Source organism: Melospiza georgiana, chromosome 7, assembly GCF_028018845.1.
Source record: "Melospiza georgiana isolate bMelGeo1 chromosome 7, bMelGeo1.pri, whole genome shotgun sequence".
Taxonomy (NCBI): Eukaryota; Metazoa; Chordata; class Aves; order Passeriformes; family Passerellidae; genus Melospiza; species Melospiza georgiana.
This window is the reverse complement of record NC_080436.1, coordinates 19,319,424-19,340,062: the sequence shown is the minus strand read 5'-3', so window position 1 is coordinate 19,340,062 and position 20,639 is coordinate 19,319,424. Positions and strand designations below refer to the sequence as shown.

The following is a 20,639-nucleotide window of genomic DNA, read 5'->3' as shown; positions in this document are numbered from 1 at the left end:
ACACTTTAGGGTACAGGAAAGAAGACACTACTATCAACAACCTAAGCTAGGACCAGAGACAAGAACGGAAAAAAAAATACAAACTGCACTTGTTATGAAATCAGAATAAACTGTACTATTTCAATTAGAATGGACCAACAACAATCGTCTAGATCAACTGCCTACCCAACTGAGCGTTGATCAAAAGCTAAAGCATGTTAAGGGCATTGACCAAATGCCTTTAACACTGACAGACTTTGGTCACTGATCACCTCACCAGGAACCCTGTTTGGAGCAGTGTTTGAGTACTTCAGCTGTTGTCATTCTTACCAGAAAACTTAGCTCAATAGAGAGCTAGATGACAGTGAATTTCATTAGACATTTGGAAAAGAGCAGACTTCATGAGATCAGTACTTACCTTTTGCCTGTTCAGTCTCCTGGGGCCTTCTCTCTCTGGGTTCTAGAGGCTCCGTTTCCGATCGCAATTCTGTAGTTGGCCTTTTTTCAAAACTGAAGTCTGGAAGTCGTGGAGCTCGAGGTCTAGTTTTTCTTGCAGGATTCAGGAAGAAGCAGTAGGCACATCTAAATGCTACACCACAAAGCACACCCAGTAAGCAGCCTCACTAATTAGCTTCACATTTCACCTTTATTCCTACACTACATTCTGATGGTTTAAAATACTAAAAACAGTTAACTAAGTGACTATGAGTACCAGACAGCACCTCCACCAAATTTACATAAGTTGGTCTACATAAGCCCTTTTTTAAATTCAGCAGACAGTTGGTTTTCAGAAACCTGCTTGCTTTCAGCTCTGCTGAACTGAGTACTGCCCAACACTGCGAAAGATTCAACCACAATGAACAAAATAATGCAATTTGGTAGTGCCAGATGTTGCCACATGGTGTTGTTCTATTCTTTCCTACAAAATAATTAAGTTGGCAGATTATTTTTCCCCTACCCTTAAGACACCACTTTCCTCACACTCTGATGTTAGGAAGTGTTAGGAGATGTTAGGAATTCCATAGGGTATGTTTCACTCTGCTTTCTGAGGAGCATTCTGCCCCAGTGGTGCTTAATTAAGAAAACGCAGTTTTGTTTTGCAGAAGTACTGGATATCATTTAATACTTTAAATAACTCTTTTAAATAACTCTTTTTGTCCTCCCCCACTCCCATCAAGACAAGGGGGGAAGTGGCAGTTTCTGGTACAGTTGAGTTGAGAACTCATAAGAACTAAGATAACATATAGACTACTTATCTTTGGTTTCATAGGAAACACTTAGCTTATTGTTACAATGCAGTATATTTACTCATAAGAGTAAACAAAACAAAATGAAATAGAAGATTTATCTAGGAATCCCTAGTTTCTTAAGTATCAGGCTTACACTTGTGGTAGAAAGCAGGCAATATACAACATCTGTGTTCAATAAAGAGCTGTGTCTGTATTAAGTTATTGTCAGCCATAAATTCACATATAGGCCCCTAGGGCTTGTTCCCACTCTTTTTCCAATACGTCCCCAAGATCTTCTTGCCAAAGGAAAATTTAGTTTAAAGTTCTGGTAAAAGAGGCACACTTTAATGTCAGATAGTTTCTCAACATAAAACCCTTCTGAGAACCATTCATAGCCAGTAGCAATGTTCAGGGATGTATTGGAGGAAGCTTATTTCTACTGAATAGTTTTCTACACATAAAATCCATGACCTGAAGGTTGCAATAAAGTACTTCTCCAAGCCTTGAAGTAAATCTTAAAAAACAGAGTAATGAGTTAACAAAAAATGTTCCCACATGAAGTGGTACTTCACAATGTCAGGTAAGTACTCAGCTGCAGCCAAAATGAAGTATGATGCATGTTTGTTATGAAACATTAGCCAAGTAATACAGTCTAAAAAAAGATTAGCTCTTACCTATGTATTCAAACTCCTCCTTCAAAGCCATACCATTGTGAGAAAAACATTGCTGACATATAAGGGCATACCTAGAAAACATGAATAATATATAGTAACATACCTTGAAGCAATAGCATGCTTAAGGGAGATTTTACCTCACATATTGGCTAATATCTTAGACCTTTTCTTCCAAAAAGTCATTTCCACAATGAAATTATTAACCTTGAAAGCAAACTAAATCTGTAGATTAAATAATACTTTGTGAAGTTGCTTTAATCACAGTGAAATAGTCTCAGCTACACTTTAAACTACAGTTCAACATCTTTTTAGTATCATCAGTGCCAGAAAATAACATCCAAATTAAGCCTTTATTTCATTAGAATACAGTTAATATGAAAAGTAACATAGTAAACATGTTAAGTTCAGATATGTTTGGAGAATTCTGAAGGCAACCTGAAAGACATTTATAACAGATATAAAGCTAAAGTGCTGAGGCAAATGTTTTCTCTTTTTTTAGTTCAAAATATAAGCCATTCACCCACTTGAGCACAGCTCTTTCTTTGTATCACACAGCTAATAATACTCAGAACAGAGGTTAGGTTTGCCCAAATATTACCAGCTTCCCTGCAAAGATATTTCAAGTGAAGCATTAAGAAAGAGCCATTTCTCAATTATGAAAATTTTGGACAAGTTCACTTACAACTCTTTTAACCCTGACATGGCTCAAACAAAAAGGTTAAGAAGCTTCCTTTCCCCTAAGTGCTTAGGTATTTCTTAAAGAACATTTACCTGTTCTGAGGACCATCACCAACCAAATATTCAATAACTCTATCCACAACTCCCCTTTCTCGAGGAAGAACAGGTCTTGCCAAAGGGGGGCCTGGAGGATGAAGACCTAGAACATTAAGAAGAACATAAGAAAAAAATTAACTAAGTTATCTTCATGTACACTCAACTCTGCAAATTTACCTTTATTGTAGTTTACCCTTTATTGTAGTTTACACCAATAAATCTGCCAAAATCAATGGAAACAGTAGAAGAACTAGAGATCAGGGCAACCTGGTGTGCTGGAAGGTGTCCTGTCCATGGCATGGTGGTTTCAAAGAGATTATCTTTAAGATCCCTTAAAATCCAAACCATTCTATGGTTTTAGGAAGATGTCACCACAGAAATATCCCCTGGTTTCTGTGTAATTACTATACCACATGAGCATACTCTCAGTGTGCATTGAGCCTATACATTAAACCTGTCCAGCTGTTTGTCATGTTGGTAATCCCACATTTAATGACAAGCTGGATGCTTTCAGATTTATGCTTAATCAAAGAAGCCAGAAGGCCACCATAAAGATACTACTTCTCCCATGTATTTAACAAACTACTATCAAAATAAAACTCCTTAAAGAGCAGGTAAGAGCCATGGTTGATTCCTTTTCACCTCTACAAACAGCAGTTAAACCAGAACATCAGCACAAGTTTCTCTTTCCACAAAGTTTTAGAACATCTAGTCCATTGTACAAGACCACTGCAAACTACCAATTTCCATTTCTATAGCTTTGAGTTTTTATGTCTCCTTTCTCTTGCAGCCTTAAAACAGAATAAGTTAGGCCTAATGTGAGAAACTCCAGCCTGAGCCATTCCAATGCAATCATTCAAGCAACCAAGTATGGAGAGGAAACATTTTACATTTAAGCACAGGAAGTATTATGTTACAGTACTTCCAACAAACAGTCCTGAGTGTAAGATAATGCAGCACTTGGGGGAAGAGAAGGGAACACTAAAAACCTATTCCCATAAGACCTTTATGAATTACATTGAAAGTCCACAAAACCAATTAAACAATGTTTGAGTAGGACAATGAACCAGTCTTTCAGAACTCTCCAACTGGGACAAAATAGTTCAGCTTCAAGCCACTCCGAGACAAAATTGTGACCCCTTATAAATAAGACTTGGTTTAAACCATTGACAAAATTACTTTTAAAAATGCAAAAGTCCTATGCAAGCTCAAGATAGCTAAGAAGGTTAGACAAAACAAAGAAATCAGTGAGTATTAGCAGGTTTCATCCTGAAATGAGAATATGGCAACCTGAAGACCCGTATGAACTAAGTTTATGAATTTATGAAATACTGAAGGTGCAAAAAGAAACCAGTGTTTTCTCTGAGAAGAGTTCTGGCTTATAACTCTTCTCATTCTATCCAGTAAAAACAAATAGAGAAACATCATGGCTTAAAAGACAGCCTTTAGTGACTACAGAAGTCAGCCAAGGATTCTCTTTTCGATTTGCTGTGTGTTTCCAGTGTTCTTCAGGTATGACCAATAAACAAAGAGGAAGCTAAAGGGTAACACAAACTAAAATCACTGTCTCGATATACAAACGTAAAACAGAAAAACACACTGTCTAAAAATGCAAAATAGGATTTTTTAAAAATCCAAAGGACAACTAGGAGAGTATAGTCTTTTAGTACATTGAATTAATTCAGAAGGACATTTAATTGAAAGATAATGTGTTAAAAACAGTTGACTTCAAGCTTTTCAGGATTGTCTAGATTTCATTTTTTTATAGCAACTTAGCCAGGGACAGGATCAGGACATGCACAGTCCTAGCTTCCAGCACGTAGATAAGCATTAACATGGAACATGTACCTCCTAAGCAGAGAACTCACAGAATATGCTGAGTAGGAAGGGACCCATCTCGATCGTTGAGGTCAATTCCTGGCCTGGCACAGGGCACTCCAAAAATCACATCATGTACCTGAGAGCACAGTCCTAACACTTCCTGAACTCTATCAGGCTTGGTGCTGTGATAACTTACACTGGGAGCCCATGCCAGGGCTCTGAGCGAAAAACTTTTCCCTGATACCAACCTAAACCTCCCCAGCTCAGCTTTGTGCCATTTCTTTGGGCCCTGCCACTGGCTACCAGAATGAAGAGATCCTAATCTTTAGGAGAACAAGAAAACTCATTCACATAATACTGCAATTTACAGCCCATCACTTAAGTACAAAAAAAAATCCATACTCAACACAAATGTTTTTAAAATACGCTGTACTTTCACAAAGAAGAGAAAATAAATTCAGGAGATAAGAATCAGTGAATGAATTTCCAAGTTATCCCTGTATTCTGTCCACAAGTGGAAACCTAGACCAAGAAAACTGTCCCAGCAGCAAGATGGAATAAATTAAGTGCAATATAAATTGCATTCTGCTAAAGCTGTCCAAAGTGGAGGTCAGGCAAAATTCATTTCCTAGAACTTTACAAAAACCTGAAAGATCCAATACTTCCATCAAAAAAAAGGCTGATACTGCAATAAAATTAAAGCCCTAGAATAATTTTATGAATACCCAGTTTACACTCAAATATTAACTTAGGCCTTTATTCAGAAGGCCAAGTTTTCATATAACTTGTAAATCACCAATATATGAAGTTTCTAAAAGTCAATAACCAAAGCAAAAATTAAATAAAGTAGAATGAAACATCACAACACATTCCATCAACAACTTCAATTACCTGCCTACTAATAACTCAAACCAACCATCTTGGTTCTCATGCTGTTATGGACACCAGTAATTAATACAAACATCAAAAGCAATCATTGTAGAAAGACTGGTCACTTTTGCAAAGCTTGGCAAACTCTCAACTACCTGCTGGTTATTAATTTTCAAACATATGGGAGCTCTGTGGTAATACAGGTTAAATTGATTCTCCCCTACAAAATACAGTATAACGAAAATTAATTATCAATCTTCTGTAAAATAGAGATAATTAAGGCTATTCATATTTTGTTGCAGGCCAAGCATAAACTCAGATGCCATATTATTCTTATAGATACTGAATTTATGAACTTTTCACTGCAGCTACATGACTGAGATCTTATATGCCTTGAAAGTATGGGGAAATTCAAGAAAAGAGAGAGCTTCCACATTAACTGACAATTGCAGGGGCTCCCACTGTTATCTATGGCAAAGTAAAATGTTAAGTCAAAATTCCAGATATTTAGTGGGGGAAAAAGTGCCTGTCAGGCATTATCACAAACACTACATTAAAAATTTTAAATCACAAATATTGGCAACTGTCCTTTCAAAGAAGTCAGTTACTTGATTTTCCTTCTTCCTCTAAAATATTTATGCAGTAAAGGCTGAATTTCATCCAGCTTATTCAATGTGCCTGAATCTTCCCCTAAGAATAAAGCCATTATACAGCTAATACTTTATTCTACAGTCAGCTTCCTTAAAAAGGAGCATGCAATTTTAAACTCATTATGGAATTTTTGGTAATCAGATATCAGTAAATGTGATTTGCAACCAAATGACCAATTTCCTGGTGCAAGAATCTCATTTCTGGTACTTCAAGATAATCAAGACTTACTAATAACTTGACTTTACAGTTCACTTCAGGGATAAAAACAAATTTATCAGCTTCATAACATAGGTAAAGAATTACTAACATCAAATAAGGCTGAATGGAATCTACAGAGAAGGGAGATCACAACTTTCCATGACAACTTTATTCCACAACACTAAACAACAGGAAAAGGCATTTTAACATTCAGCTTCCCAGGAGCTTAGAGAGCAGGTGTCAATATATTATCTACAGCTCTGCTTTTTGATTGTATCATGGAAGTTAGTAAGGAAGGACAACAGTAAGACTTAAGTAGTTTCAAGTAAAAATCAGGAACGTAGGGCAGAGAAATAAATTCTTGATCCCTGTACATAGAGCAAAGGACAACTCCACGTTAAACTGGTGCTCATGAGATTCTTGGCAAGTTGTGCCCTTTCTATTTTCAAGACAGCATTTTATCTCCTTTCTTGCCTTGTGATCCAACTTGTCAAACATCCCACACAGAATGAAAGGCCTGGCACAAACCCACACACAGCTTTACCACCCGCAAGGAAAATGAGAACGGTGCTGCCCACCCAAAACTCTCAAATTTTGCAATCCTTCCAATGCACTTTAGTTCATATTCTATTTATTAAAAGCCCATCCCAACTCAACACCAAATAGGAAATCAAGGGAAAAACATTTTCAGACTATGAAAGCAAATTTTAAGGACTACTCATTCCTACCAGATTTCAACCTGTTGCTAAACCTTGGACTCTTGTACTAAAATAACTTTTAGTATTCAGCTACAACACAGACAACTTTTCTGTTGTATTTGGTATTCCACACTTTAATCTAGGAGTATAGGCTGCATGACTATACCTTCTAGAGTAAAAATTTAAATAAATGTCAAGATCCATGTTTAAAAAAATATGTGCAGGGTTTAGTGAGAAGCATGAATGTATTCTGAAAGTGTTCTCCTCTGCACCTGATTTATATAAGCATAGAGCTCTTCTAAACTAAGAACATAAAAAGGTATGCTATATTGTTGACTACAGAATACTGCAAAGTTTTATTGCCATTTAAACAAAGAAGCCATAACAGTTAAATGAGCTCAGGCAATAGGTTTCAGCATCAAAAGGTGCCAGCTGTAAAGAGTTATGGCTAATTGAATATGGAACTCCTGCTTAATCAGATAACTGCTCTGCTATTTCCAAATGAAATGCCATTTCCATACTGTCTGAAAATGGCCTCTTTTATTGGTAACCAGAGAAAACAATATAAACTGTAAATAACATTAAGTGCTGTGTTTACCCATTCCAGGCACTGAAGTAGCAGGGGATCCAGGGCGCCGTGGTAAAACGTTGGATTGCAAGGATGGCGCAGCAGCTCTTTCTGGGAGCCCGCCCACAGCTGGGCCCTCTCTCTGCAGGGTAGGAGATGCTGGAGCAGGGGACTTGGGAGAGCCTTGCTTAGGAGTTGCAGGTGGGGGTGTAGAAGCATTTCTCTGAGCTGCAGTCCTCTGACGAATTTCTGACAAGAATATGTACATACTGAATTTAATATCTAGCATAAGCAAGATATTAGTAAAAGTGCATTAATATTGTTATACCAATTAGCAAATTACAGAATCAAACAAAATCAGGAGGGTCTAAAACTAAACATCATCAGCTGAGCATTCAACTCATAGAAGTAAATACCACACAGAAGAAAACACCAGATAGAATACTATATTTCAATTACCATAACTGTTAAATACCTCAGGCAAAATTCCTCTAGAAGGAAATTAGAAAACAGAATCACAAAGTATCTGCTAAGGCAGAACATTGGACATACAAACAGCTACATTCAAACCACAATGTATAGAATTGAACACTTTTTACTCAATGGCTTAAAAATGCTTTCAAGTACTTAGCTTTCTATGGGACCAAAACTATTCATTCAGTATCTAATATGCTCAGGCAGCATGCCCAGAGTTATGAAAAAAAAAAAAAAAAAAAAAAAAAAAAAAAAAAACCAGATTGGATAAATGAAACCATTCTAAAACCAGAAGGAAATGCTTCATTTTGGTGATATAGTTTCACTGACCTGTTTCAGTAACCCCATTATCAAACCACCTGCATGGATTCTCACAAAGCAAGAATGGGCTCTGCCAGAACACGACCCTGCTTTTACCTCTTCTCACACCACTACTATTAAATCACAATCATGAAAAACTTAATATTTTTCCTCAGTTGTTCTTACATGAAGCCAAATATCACCAGAGTAACATACCATGGTTTGAATTCTGTAATAGTCATGCAAGCCTGAGGTTCACACGCTATTGCAACAAATGAAACAGAAATGTAACCATTGCTTAAAGTCTGCTGTTATTTACATGGTTAACAAGTAGCAGGTTAGTCTCTACAGGGAAACCCCAATAACACCCACACCTAAAGCTGTAATACCCCACAGAGTTAGTGTATAGCACTATGCCACTTTGAAACAGCTTACATGTCTTCTTCTACAACAAATGGAATTTAACACTACATTTGGACTTTAAAATCACTTCCACGAGTCTCAAGATTAGAGAGATTTTATCTGCTGACTTTGTGACATGTTGGAAGAGTTTAAATGCTTAGCAGGCAAGTTTCCAGGTCCACTGGCCACCAGCCACTGAAGATGGGTGTGCTGAGTCTGTAGGAATGATCCCTGTCCCCAAAAGTACAATTCCAGCATGCTAAGCTCCTGCTGTGGGTAGAGGAGGTGAGCATGCTATGTCAGCTGGCAGCAGCTAAGAAAGAGCTGCTATCTCTGAAGCACCAGGCCAAATGTAACAGTTCTGTGGGAATACAGCCAATCCAAGGCCATGAAAGTTGCTACATGCATAGGTTATGGTCTTGACTACTTATCTGTACATAGAAATAGGGTTAATACACAACCACAAAAATTCTTTGGTGCTACTTTTAAAACTACAAGTTTAAAAACTACAGTCTTACTAAAAATCCATCTAGATAAGTTTTCTACAAAGCAGAACAAATCACTACTTTTCCCCTGCTACATCATGTGCATGGCTGCATTACTTCACACAACTTCATCGGCAAAATTACACCAGTCAATGAGTCTGAAGGTTCTGCATTTTAACTTGATTTTAACAAGTGTGTTTGCCCCCCTCACTATTTCAGCTGCTCAGAATCTGGCAACTGAGATTAAATGATGAGGTAGTTGCAGAAATTCTATCAGCACTTCCTTAGTGGCTGTCTTCTGGTTTGAAAATTGCTCCTGTATTGAGAGTTTTATATGAAGTAAGAATTCATTTATGATGAACCTCCCCATTCACATTCTTCAAGATTTTTTTGTGAGAGCCATAAGCAGTAACTTTTCAAGTCTTACTACACTAGGATAACTGCATTCTCTCTATGCCATCTGACCAACAGGCATGGCCCATCTCCAAATACAAAATACTGATTAAAACCTATTATTTATAGTCAAGTGTGCGTTATAGTTTCCAGTCACGTGTTAGTTTCAAAAATTAAGCTAAAAGGCATGCAATTTCTCAAGTCTTCTCAGGTCCACATATGAACAAAAAATGAGTGATAAATATAAAGCCTAATTCCACTTATTCCAAGATCATTTTAAACATCTGTAAAGACATCTTAGTCCATTCTTTTTTCATTATAAAACCCTCTTTATTATTGTTTCACATAGAAAAATGTTCAAGACCATTACTGTAAACTCTACATATGGATGTTACTTTCACATTTTGAAGGCTGTCTTTCTAGATCATGTGGTTTAAGCATATTAATTGTTTAAGAGTACTGAGTCTGTTTCAATAGGTCATGGCTATGTTCACATTTATTCTGAGCCCATAATACATTATTTCTAAGCAATTTCCATGCTGCCTGCAAGAGCTTTGCCCCTTTTGCCTGTTCCTTTTGAAGGGTCATTTTTGGCAAGACTTCTTTAAACTACTTTCAATTAAAAAGATACTGCTACTTTAATGACCCTTTCCCCATATTTTTGTTCCTATAAAGATGCTGAACCAGTACTTTACAGTAAGTATTAGAGAGATATGCTTCAGTAGTTTTAGTTTCATTACAGAGTTAAGAATGCAAGACTCATTGCTAGTTTCCACAAAATATTGGGTTATTTACAATGCCTTTTTCCCCCCCTTCACTCAGAAGTTCACTTGGCTTTCATTCTATTCTGTGATTCATACTTAAGAGAATTTGCCAACCCTCTGCTGCTCCCCAAGTAAGAGAAGTCACCAGAATCTGCATTATGAGAAAGTGAGAAATGCTCTTCTTGGCACAACCAACAGCCCATCCATCCCAGTATTGTCCTTCATAGAGTGGCTGCAGATGTTATTCAGTGACAACACACAAACCTGAATTTCTGATGCTGACATTACTGATACCATCCCCAGGATCCATAAATGGACAAGGAGAGTACAGCCCTGTCTCATCATTTTAGTATCACATACAGACCCTTTACCCATGAACTCCCCTAATTCCTGCTCTGCGTCTCCATTTCCACAATAACAGCCTTAATACTCTTCTGAAGTAACTGAATATTATCTATATACTTCTCAAATTGCCTTAGCATGCAATGTATTAAAAATGAGCCTTTTGCAAAGTTCTTGATTTCCATAATTGCAAGTTCCACAGCTTTGCTAAGAAACATGTCCACTGACCTCAACACTAACACAATTTACAGTTACTACTGATGTAGTTTTAATGAAGTTTTGACATTTTCCAAGGATTTTCTTCAGTAATGATATTTGTCTATCCAAAAGTCAACAGCATGAAGACAGATGAATATCTTAAAAATAAAACTTTTATTCTCCAAACACACTACAGTTCAAATTCTGCAGTTACCAGCATTGGACACTTCAGACATAAGCAGACACATTACTTAAGAGGTATCTACTCAACTCATGATTCAGTATGAGCTCTTAAAGACTATTACACTACTGCAGTGGTGAGGCAGTGACATGTTTCATGTTTACAAGCATAACTATTTTATTTTTTCCTGCCTTCAAAACACCTTGATTTTTGTAGAGAATAATATATTATTTTCATAGAGCTACACTACACTGCAGGTCAATATACAGTTTACATAACTTGTTGGCTTTAGTACCGAAGACCAACCAAGCATTTTCTTCCTTCCTCCTCATGCCTATATCCATCCCACAGCCTGCAACCATCTTTTATTGCATTATTTTTAATTCAGGTCACAGAGTGATCTCATTTACAATACACCCCTGCAAACAGTCATATTAAAATGAAAAGAGCAGGTACCAACAACAGGATATTGCTGATGAATATTTCACTGAAAATATATATTTACCCTATTTTTCTCTATGGCCAAAGTACTAAAGTGTATATATATACATTGACTGTACTCAAAAAACATGACTGAACAGATACAATTGCATTTAAATTTTCAAATTCCTTTCCTTCTGGATTTTGTGATGTTTTTATACCAAACACAAGATCAACCTAAATAATCTGTTAAAATACCATTACCTATTTCAGCAGTGCATGTCAAAATCACAAAAACTGCAAGAAGTGCTAAACACACAGGAAAATTGGGCTGCTACCAGATGTTTTTCTAAGAATCAACTATTATGCAATACTGATTGAACCTTTGGACCAATTAGTATGATGTGCAAGCTTACTCATTTCAACCAGTAAGTAAAAGCCATACAAACAAACTAACCTTTCATCAGCTGCCTCATACACAACATTGTCCAACTTGATTATGTATCAGTTACTGTTTATCATCTTTTCAAAAAGACTCCATTACAGAGCAAGAAAATGAGCTCTGTTGCTTGGCTAGCTTGTACCCAAAGCAAGCAAAGAGAAGATCAGGGAAGCTTTAATGTTAACTTATTAACAGGTATTTTATTATTCCAAACCACTCTAATTCTACCACATACTACATACACCAAATTATACTACAACCACATAAAGGTGTCATCTAGTTACAGTAAGTTATATACTGCACAGAACAGAAGCTAATATTCATTTTTGGCAGATATTTAGTGTGAACAGCCATAAGCTAGTAGGTTTTTTGATAGCTAAAAATTGAAATAATTACTGCATATAGGAAGAATTATTTGGTAAGTAAACTTTATTTGGAAATTAGGTCCCCATAATTTCACAAGCCAAAGGCAAGCACAGCTTGTCCCTCTTGAACTATAACGCACCTCCAAACCACAATAGTCTGACTAACTACTTAAATGGAGACAAAAAGTTGCACCAATTCCAAATTTAATGTGTTAGAGAACAGATCAGACAAATTAAAATAAAATTGTGCTGCATATGAACAAATTTACATTGACTCATAGAATCACTTAGGTTGGAAAAGACCTTTAAGATCATAAAATCCTACCATAAGCCATGACAATTTACAAAATTTATTTTCCAAAACCCTTTCAAAGTTAAACTACACTTCTATTCAGGATCAAGCAAGAATGTCCATGCACCCCAAAAAGTTGAATCTGTTTGAAAGAGAATTGTACATTTTCTCACTTGTGTCCCCACTTAGAGGTTACTGGTTCACACCATGACAGTCTCAGAGAGCACTTTTTGCAAATGAAACTGTACTAAAAGATTCCTTCCACCAAGCTCATGAGACCAATTTACAGCTAGCTCTAAATAAAAAGTTCTAAGCACAGATAGTGTGGGCAAACTCCTCAGCCACAACTGTTTTTCACATATCTGTTCATACCACACCTATTAACACAGACCACAGCCTATAGTGACTGGCTCTCAAAAACAACTCTAATTCTCCCAGAATCTCTCCCTCCCAGCCCTTCTATTAACAGTCAAGACACCACCAACACAACACAGCACAGGCTGGATCCAGCTGATCTGCTGTTGTCTGACTGGATCAAAAGCAGGGGCACTACACTTTGGAAACCCAAACATGCACAAGACTAATTAACAGACACTGACCAACTCACTTCTCACCACTGCTCCTTACACAGCCTAGGTAGAGGGGAAGAGATCAGTCATGTACTTCCTATGGAGTTTCAAAACTGGTGCTGCTCTCTCTTCATAAAGCCAGAGTGACTAAAGACTTATCACTGTTTAATTTATTTCTATATAGAAACACATTTCCAGGCAGTTTCATCCCCTGGTCAATGTTACTTGCATTCTGCTAAGAGATCTGTCACCCTTCTACTGGACTACTGGAGTGACTTCTAACATAGCTCAAGAAAGGATGAATTCTACAAAGTTTAAAAAGAGCTAAAACCAGACTACCTACATATTACAGGTATAGCAGAGAATTCTTGGCAACCACCCATGAGCTGTATCAAGGCAGAGAAAAAAACAGGGTGTCAGAATGGCCCTTCAGCCTGAACAAAACCATGAATGCTGCAGAAATGGAGTATGGGAAAGACAGGTAAGGAGCAAACTTGAAAAAAAGCTGTTGTGTCTAAGACAACAGAAGAGATTAAAGCTTCACTACTGAGGTACTGCGCTGCAACTCTTCATGGTCAATGTCAACAAGTAAGGATAGTTCTAAAGTATTTTCATGGCAATTTGAAGCTAAGCAAGAAGAACAAAACAGAGGATTTGATGATGCAGCTTATAAACACCTTTGTTAGTAAATCCAGGTGCTCTGCACTGAGCAAAACAAGTACTTCAAGTCAAAAATGGGAAAAATAGAATTTTGGTAACTCAGAAGAGTTAAGCACAAAGTTGACAATTCTAATACTAAACCAATCTGTATTCCATGAAAAAATATGCATATCACAATCTGCAGTTTATTTTGAGCATCAGCCCTTTCAGGTTATAACAGCAAATTAGTGACAAAGATTGGCCTTAAAGTGTGAGTACAATCCTCAGTATTAGAGTACCAGGCAGCCTTTATACTGTGTTCATATGAGCATTTTCAGTTTAACTACAGCATATTTCACACTCAACCTTAACAAAAATTAACAGCTGTCTGTCTGCATAAATATTTGCAAAAATACCACATTTTTAATGTAAGTATTCTACTGTGTGTGAGATCTGTTGAGTTTTGAAAGCTGTGTGAGCAATCTAGAAACAAGGCTTCCTTGAAACACATTCAAGCTTTTCTATTTTATTTTATTCAATGGCACCTTTAAATGGAACAATGTAAACCAGCAAAGAACTGTCCACTCTTTGCAACTACAAAGTAGTTGAACTATGCACCAGCTTATTCCTCTCTGGGCACCAAATAGATGTAGCTTAAGCACTGCATTAGGAAAGGTCTAACTAGCCATAAATAGAAACACAATTGAAAAACTAAGTCAATGAACCTTACACAGGAGTTGAACACACCTTAGTATTCTAGAAAAGTTGCAAGTTTGCCACAAGAAGTTCATTTTCTCTCAGCTTTAACATCAAGCAGCATTAAATATCCTGCTGTCTAGAACATCAGGCTTTAGTAATAGATCCCTTGCCTGAAAAATACAGAACAGTAATGGGCATAGCCTAATGAACAGTCTATTAACCCTAAATAGAGGTCAATTGATCTACAAATTTTATCATAGACAGACTTCTAGACTAGAAATTGCTGTGAAAGATGAGTATCTATGCTAAAGAGCACCAGTTTTACAGGGCTATTACCTTGTCCAGGTCTTGGGGTTGCAGATGTTCCAGCAGATGGTAGTTCAGTGTCCTGCCAATTAATGATAAATAACATTATCTGAATGCTCAGCTCCATAGTACCTTTCATATTACATCAGTATCAATAACAAGACTCACCTTTGCACTTGATTCTGGATCAAACCTTTCAAGGATTAGTTTAGCATTCTTGTAGGTTTCCTTTTCCATTACTTCCTCAAGCTGGAAACAGAAAGGTTCCACACATCAACAGATAATTTTTCAAAGTATTTCCCCCCACCATAGCCTCGCATTTAGAAGCATCTAATCAACGTTACCAAAAGGCAAAGCCCATTCATGAACCAGTAGCATTTCCAGATACCTGAGGATTTGTTGTATTCAATCGAAAATAAATTTTGCTTTCAAAAATAGTTTCCAAACTCTAATGGACTACTTGTACTTAACAGCTTTATTGCAAGGAAACACCAAATATTGCTAATTGTTTACATATAATGAGGAGAATAATTACAAGCACCAACTTCAATAATGGAATGTGCAAAAATCTATCAGCCATCATTATTGGAAGTTATTAGACATGACAAGCAAATGACAGGCAATTCCTTAGATTTATTTCCTCATAGCACTTAATGCTATTAATTTAAGGAAGGTCGTTAGCCAAGTGCTTTACAGAATAAAGTCCCTGTGCCAATTAACTGCTGTCAGCATCGATTTTAGATTATTTATTAGCAGAAGCAATTAGCTTGCTGCAAATGCTGTGAAAACTCACTAACTAGAGAACAGCCATGGAATTTGCTCAAATGACTTTAAAGGCTGGATCTACATCTTTACAGCAATTCAAACTGCTTTTCAGAAAAAAGAAGCACGTTAAGAATTTAAATAAAAAATTTACTGAGAACTATGCATACTTTAGGGAGTGCAATTAAAGCACTTCATTATTACAGCGTTTTATTTACAATGCACTCAAGTGGCTTTATAGCTAATACATGGGCTTAATTAAAAAAAGTAATCACTAGTAAAGTATCATTTTAGTGGTTAACAGCCAACATCAGAAGCAGCTTAACTATGAAACTGAAATAGCTGAAGTTATGACAAATACCTAACATGGATAGAAATAATAATACATTTTACAGTATCTTAAGCAGACCTTTCTTCCTAGATATGCTGACTAATGGCCATGTTCAGCTAAAACTGGAGACTTTGTTTGTTCTGAAGTTTGCTGTTGGCATAAACTGCAAAACTGAAAAGGTCAGTGGTCAAAAAATTAAATTCTCTCAAACTCATTTATCACTGCTAAAATAACAAATGATGCAGGTTAACATGAATTTTATGCCATTATTTAGCTAGTGAGAAACTAAAGGTTCAGCCATTGTGCATCCACAGACTGTGCAGGAGTTTTGCATTTAGACAGACCTCAGGATTACAAATAGACCTCAGAAGCTAAATAAAAATTCACTCCATTTAATGGCTACTGTGTATTCATTTAACACTCACTCCTCCACACATTTCTTGAAGTTTGAGGCAAGGAATACTATCCAGGCTGTTAATTAAGGACTGTTGAAACAAAAGGGAGTGAAGAAGGAAGTAAAAATCAATTTCCTAGACTTGTATTTCAGCATCACTTTGGAGTTAACCCACTAGCTTTGTAAAACAAATACCACACAGTGCAATAAGAGCAGAATTAATGATCTAATAGGAAAAATAAAGTATTTATTGCTTATAGAAGTAAAAACTGTAAGACAGACTTTTATACAAAGGGGTAAGGCTAGTGAGGTGAAGCAGCAAAGTGGGGAAGCTTTAACAGTCAGTGCTAGTATTTGTCTGCCAAATCAAAATTTCAAAAACCCAATTCACTTCACATCAATGAACATAAAATGTATACTATTGTCTGTATGGTCAAAAAGAAAAATGAGTAATAACTTTCTGCAGGACAAAGTGACCTTTAGGGGAGAGAAAAACCAGAATGCTCCACCATCACTTGACACTTTCTTTATCTAAAGCACTTCTTGCCACAGAAGTATTAGATAGTATAGTAGCTATTTGTGGATACATAAGTTTTGCAAAAACAGTAACATTATTTTGAAACATAATTCAATTCTCACTACGAGATTCAGATGTTGAAGTTATCCTCCACATCACATAGTTTTCGGATAATTCAACAAGTTACTCTTCATATTTTGAAATTCATATATAGCTTTAAAATTCTAGTAAAGCTAAATTTGAACAAGAATTCAGTATCACAACTGACTCTTTACAAATTTATTGAAAATATATAGAAATTGTCAGGATTTCTACAGGCATATCCACATTTCTCATGCTTTCACTAATAGAGTATACTTTTCTGAAGTAAATTGAAATTTGGCTGACAATACCAAATAAAGAATCAAAAAGGACCAAGTTTACTTACTATGAGCAAATCAGTGTAAGTACCAGAGGAAAGTAAGAGCTTGTGTAAAATTTAAATATTATTTCTGTGCTTGCATAGCAGAGAAAATTGGCTTTTTGCCAACACAGGAAGCTCATTGATGAACACAAACCAAGACAGCGACTTCTGGAACATTGACCATCCTGAAGCATAACCTTGGAAAAGTTAACTTGATGCTGAGCACTAACACAGCAAATTGCTCAATATCTTACTCTTTTTCCATAATAAAGGCTTCTCTGAGATCCAAAACTTCTCCTACAAAATAATTTTCTACTTTCTGCCAAGGGCTAACTCATAGTCTATCCTTATCAATGAAATTATAATGCTGAGCAACTCAAATCATGAGTGAACTCTCTAAGACAGGTAATACCAGATTAAGCATTATTTTTTTCATGGAATTAATCAGATCTTAATAAAGAAGCATGTTACCCTATTCTCTTCCTATGAACAATTGTATGGATGAACTCCTTCCCAACAGGCAACCAAACAGAATTCCTGTGGGAATGACATCAGCTGCTTAAACTGAATAGTATGAGTAATGTATTTTAAGCTTCTTGTAATGGCAATTTAGCAACCAAAGACTTAAGTACTGGCATGGTGCAAACCACTCATTATTCACCATACATGAGTTCATAAATTGGGAATTATGAATTGTAGTTGGAATTACCTCCAGCTACAAGGAGATCTTTCTTAATATTCACACAAAGCTATGAAACTCATTTCAGTTTACCATTTAAAATATACCAGTACATGTAGCAAAAGTTTCATTAAAATCGGAAATACATCATTTAAGTCACAGTAATTAAGTATTCTCTGAACAGATCCATGCCAACATTAAAACCACTAAGGTAACTGACCTTTTGTCAGTAAATATGATTTTAAACTGTACTTTGAGTTTCCAGTTGCATATTTTCAGTACTCTAACCAGTTAGACAAAACTGGCTTATACAAGAACCAACTCCTAGCAGAGCTTTTATCACATACTAAAGTTATGAAAATATCAATGGTTGTCTACACCTAGAAGGCTGAAGACAAAGTTGATTGAAGAGTAATTAATTTGAGTAACAGAACTCATATTCTGCATTTTTTCCCCATTACTAATGTACCTCCAAGACAGTCTTGAAATCAGAATAGCTGGGTATTTTTTCCTATATTAACACATGCAGTTTCTAAACTCTTACCTGAAATGGCCTGGAAGTCTGTCAAAGTCTAATATTACACTTAGCCTAGTATTCAGAGTAGCTGAGTAAGCTTCAGCAAAGTTTAATTCTAAAATTAGCATGGTAATTACTATACTAGCTTCACAACTTTGTCCTCAGGCTAAGAATTATCCCATCTTTAAGATGGGATCCAGGTAAACTCTCCACTAATTCCCAGTTGCATCAGCTTAATACATGTCCTGTGCCCTTGCTTTAATATGCTTAACCCTCTGAACTTGCTCATCTACCCATGCTCAGGCTTAAGGACTGACATCCTCATTAACTGAGAAACTCTGAGGCCAAAATCACAGCTAAACAGTCACGAACACAACCACAGCATCCCTCCTTATGATCAAGGAGGGAACAAAGTTGTATCTTGAAGCAGAGCCTTAATTACAGCTGATTAACTTCATCCCTACCCCCAGTTAATAACTGAACAAGCTTTAAAGTATTCACTAGGAGAAAACCAGCATAGTCAGTTCTGTGAGAAGTATTATACAAACTTTGAGTCAAAGTACAGGATAGACAAAACTAATGGTAATTTCCAGATGAAGCATCTGTATTTGTCAAGTATTTTACCCACATGAGTATACATATGACTGTGTCACCAAAGCCAGAAGATAAGTTAGACAGAAATTAATTTCTACTGAGTAGTCACTGCAAATGCACCAGGGCATTGTAGCAGATGAGGAGCTCACACCATTTACAGGTAAGCCCTGTAACCACCTTATCTCCCTTCAGCACACAAGCAATGTCTGCAGGGAGAAGGTGGGCCACATGACTGTAAAACACAAGCCTACTGTAACATTTTTCAAAGGGACAATTGTCTTCAATGTAACATTTATCCAGTAATTAGGTAGCTGAGCTGCAAAGTGAAAAAGCACAGATGCTGCAGCAGGCTCAGCGCCTAGACAACAATTTGCATTAGAAATAAACAGGAAACACATAATTTACTTATCCTAAATACTTTGAGAACCACAATGTAAATTTCTTAGTAACTAATCCTATTTGCAAACTCACCAGCAAATCAGAATTCAAGAAGAAAAAAAATCCTCTCTCTCCCAATTATTTCACTTGATTTTTGCTTTACTAAAAATTAGTCAAAGGCACTCTTAAGGAAGTTAATCAAACAAAACAAAATCAAATCTGAGTATTACCAAAATGAAGTTTTATAGAATACAATTGATTCAGTGTTTTTATTTACAACACTAATTATATTCTCTCTTGTTACCTGCATCCCCTTCCAGCTTGTTTCAACACGTTCTGTTTCGTGTATAATTATCTGATTTTAATGCTTAATTGAATATCTTAAATTATGATGAACCTCCTGGGTCCACCTTCTGAGTAAAAAATACTAACACTGCACTGATTCAAGAGGTTGCAGAAGTCCTCTGGTTCTGGTTCCTTGCTAGGAGCAAGGTACCCACAAGATCATGTGATAATCACAGACTCTAAAAAATAGCTGACTTACACATTATGGGAGTTCCCAGAACTCAGTTTCACTGATCCCATTTATAAGTTTGTCTTTAATGATTAAAGTTTGACTTGCATATATACTCATGGCAATTTATACTTCCAGGCTTAAATTCTCCATAGTTACACTATAATTTCATTCTTGTCTATGAAGTATTTATGCAGTTGTTTCATTTTTGTATTGTGCAGTGTTTCATCTTGGTTCTTCTACAGTATGTTGTTTTGATGTTTTCCATATGCAAAATACACATTTAGGTTTTTCATGACTAATCTTTTATTCGATGGCTTTTGTCCTAATTGCTTCTCACACACAAAAATCCAGTGTTACTAGTTGTTCTATTAAAAAAAATCTTCCTGATTACAAAAAACTAAACTTAAACTGAAATGAAGACTTTACATTTAAGATTCCAAAAACTCTTTCGTTCTCCACTGTGCTTTTCTGCTTCAAGAACTTTTGCTTTAAGGCTACCAAATGACTATGTTAATTGGAAATATTAACTGATTTCAGTTAAGCAGTTTTCATAAAATAAACTTAACATTGTTGTCATGCCCATGTCTTTCCTCCCTAGAAAATGTAAGTCTCTCAAACACCTTTGTAGCACCACTACGAGCAAAGGACACATCCATTTAAATACCAGCAAAATCCTCTTTACCAAAGGTCAATTACATACTTGGGTTACAGGTTATCTTTCTTTCATCTACATTTTAAAAGTGATAAGTCATAAATCATGACATAATACCAGACTCTTACCCAACTCATTTTTGATACCTTTGTTCTAGGTTTT

The 20,639-nt window shown here is 36.2% G+C and overlaps 1 protein-coding gene across 4 annotated transcripts in view; it reads right to left on the bottom strand.

The window, feature by feature from the left end:
• The window catches only part of LNPK (lunapark, ER junction formation factor), a 48,595-nt gene that overhangs the window by 14,286 nt on the left and 13,670 nt on the right, over positions 1-20,639 (bottom strand). For all 4 annotated transcript variants that reach the window (XR_009114638.1, XR_009114639.1, XM_058027666.1 and 1 more), the window contains exons 7-12: positions 14,902-14,982; positions 14,764-14,815; positions 7,493-7,711; positions 2,654-2,759; positions 1,883-1,953; positions 398-568 (exon numbers count right to left, since the gene is read on the bottom strand). Coding sequence is in view for 2 of the 4 variants with exons in the window: in XM_058027666.1 (XP_057883649.1) it covers positions 398-568; positions 1,883-1,953; positions 2,654-2,759; positions 7,493-7,711; positions 14,764-14,815; positions 14,902-14,982 (700 nt within the window). In the remaining 2 variants the exon portion in view is untranslated. The remainder of the gene's footprint in view (positions 1-397; positions 569-1,882; positions 1,954-2,653; positions 2,760-7,492; positions 7,712-14,763; positions 14,816-14,901; positions 14,983-20,639) is intronic.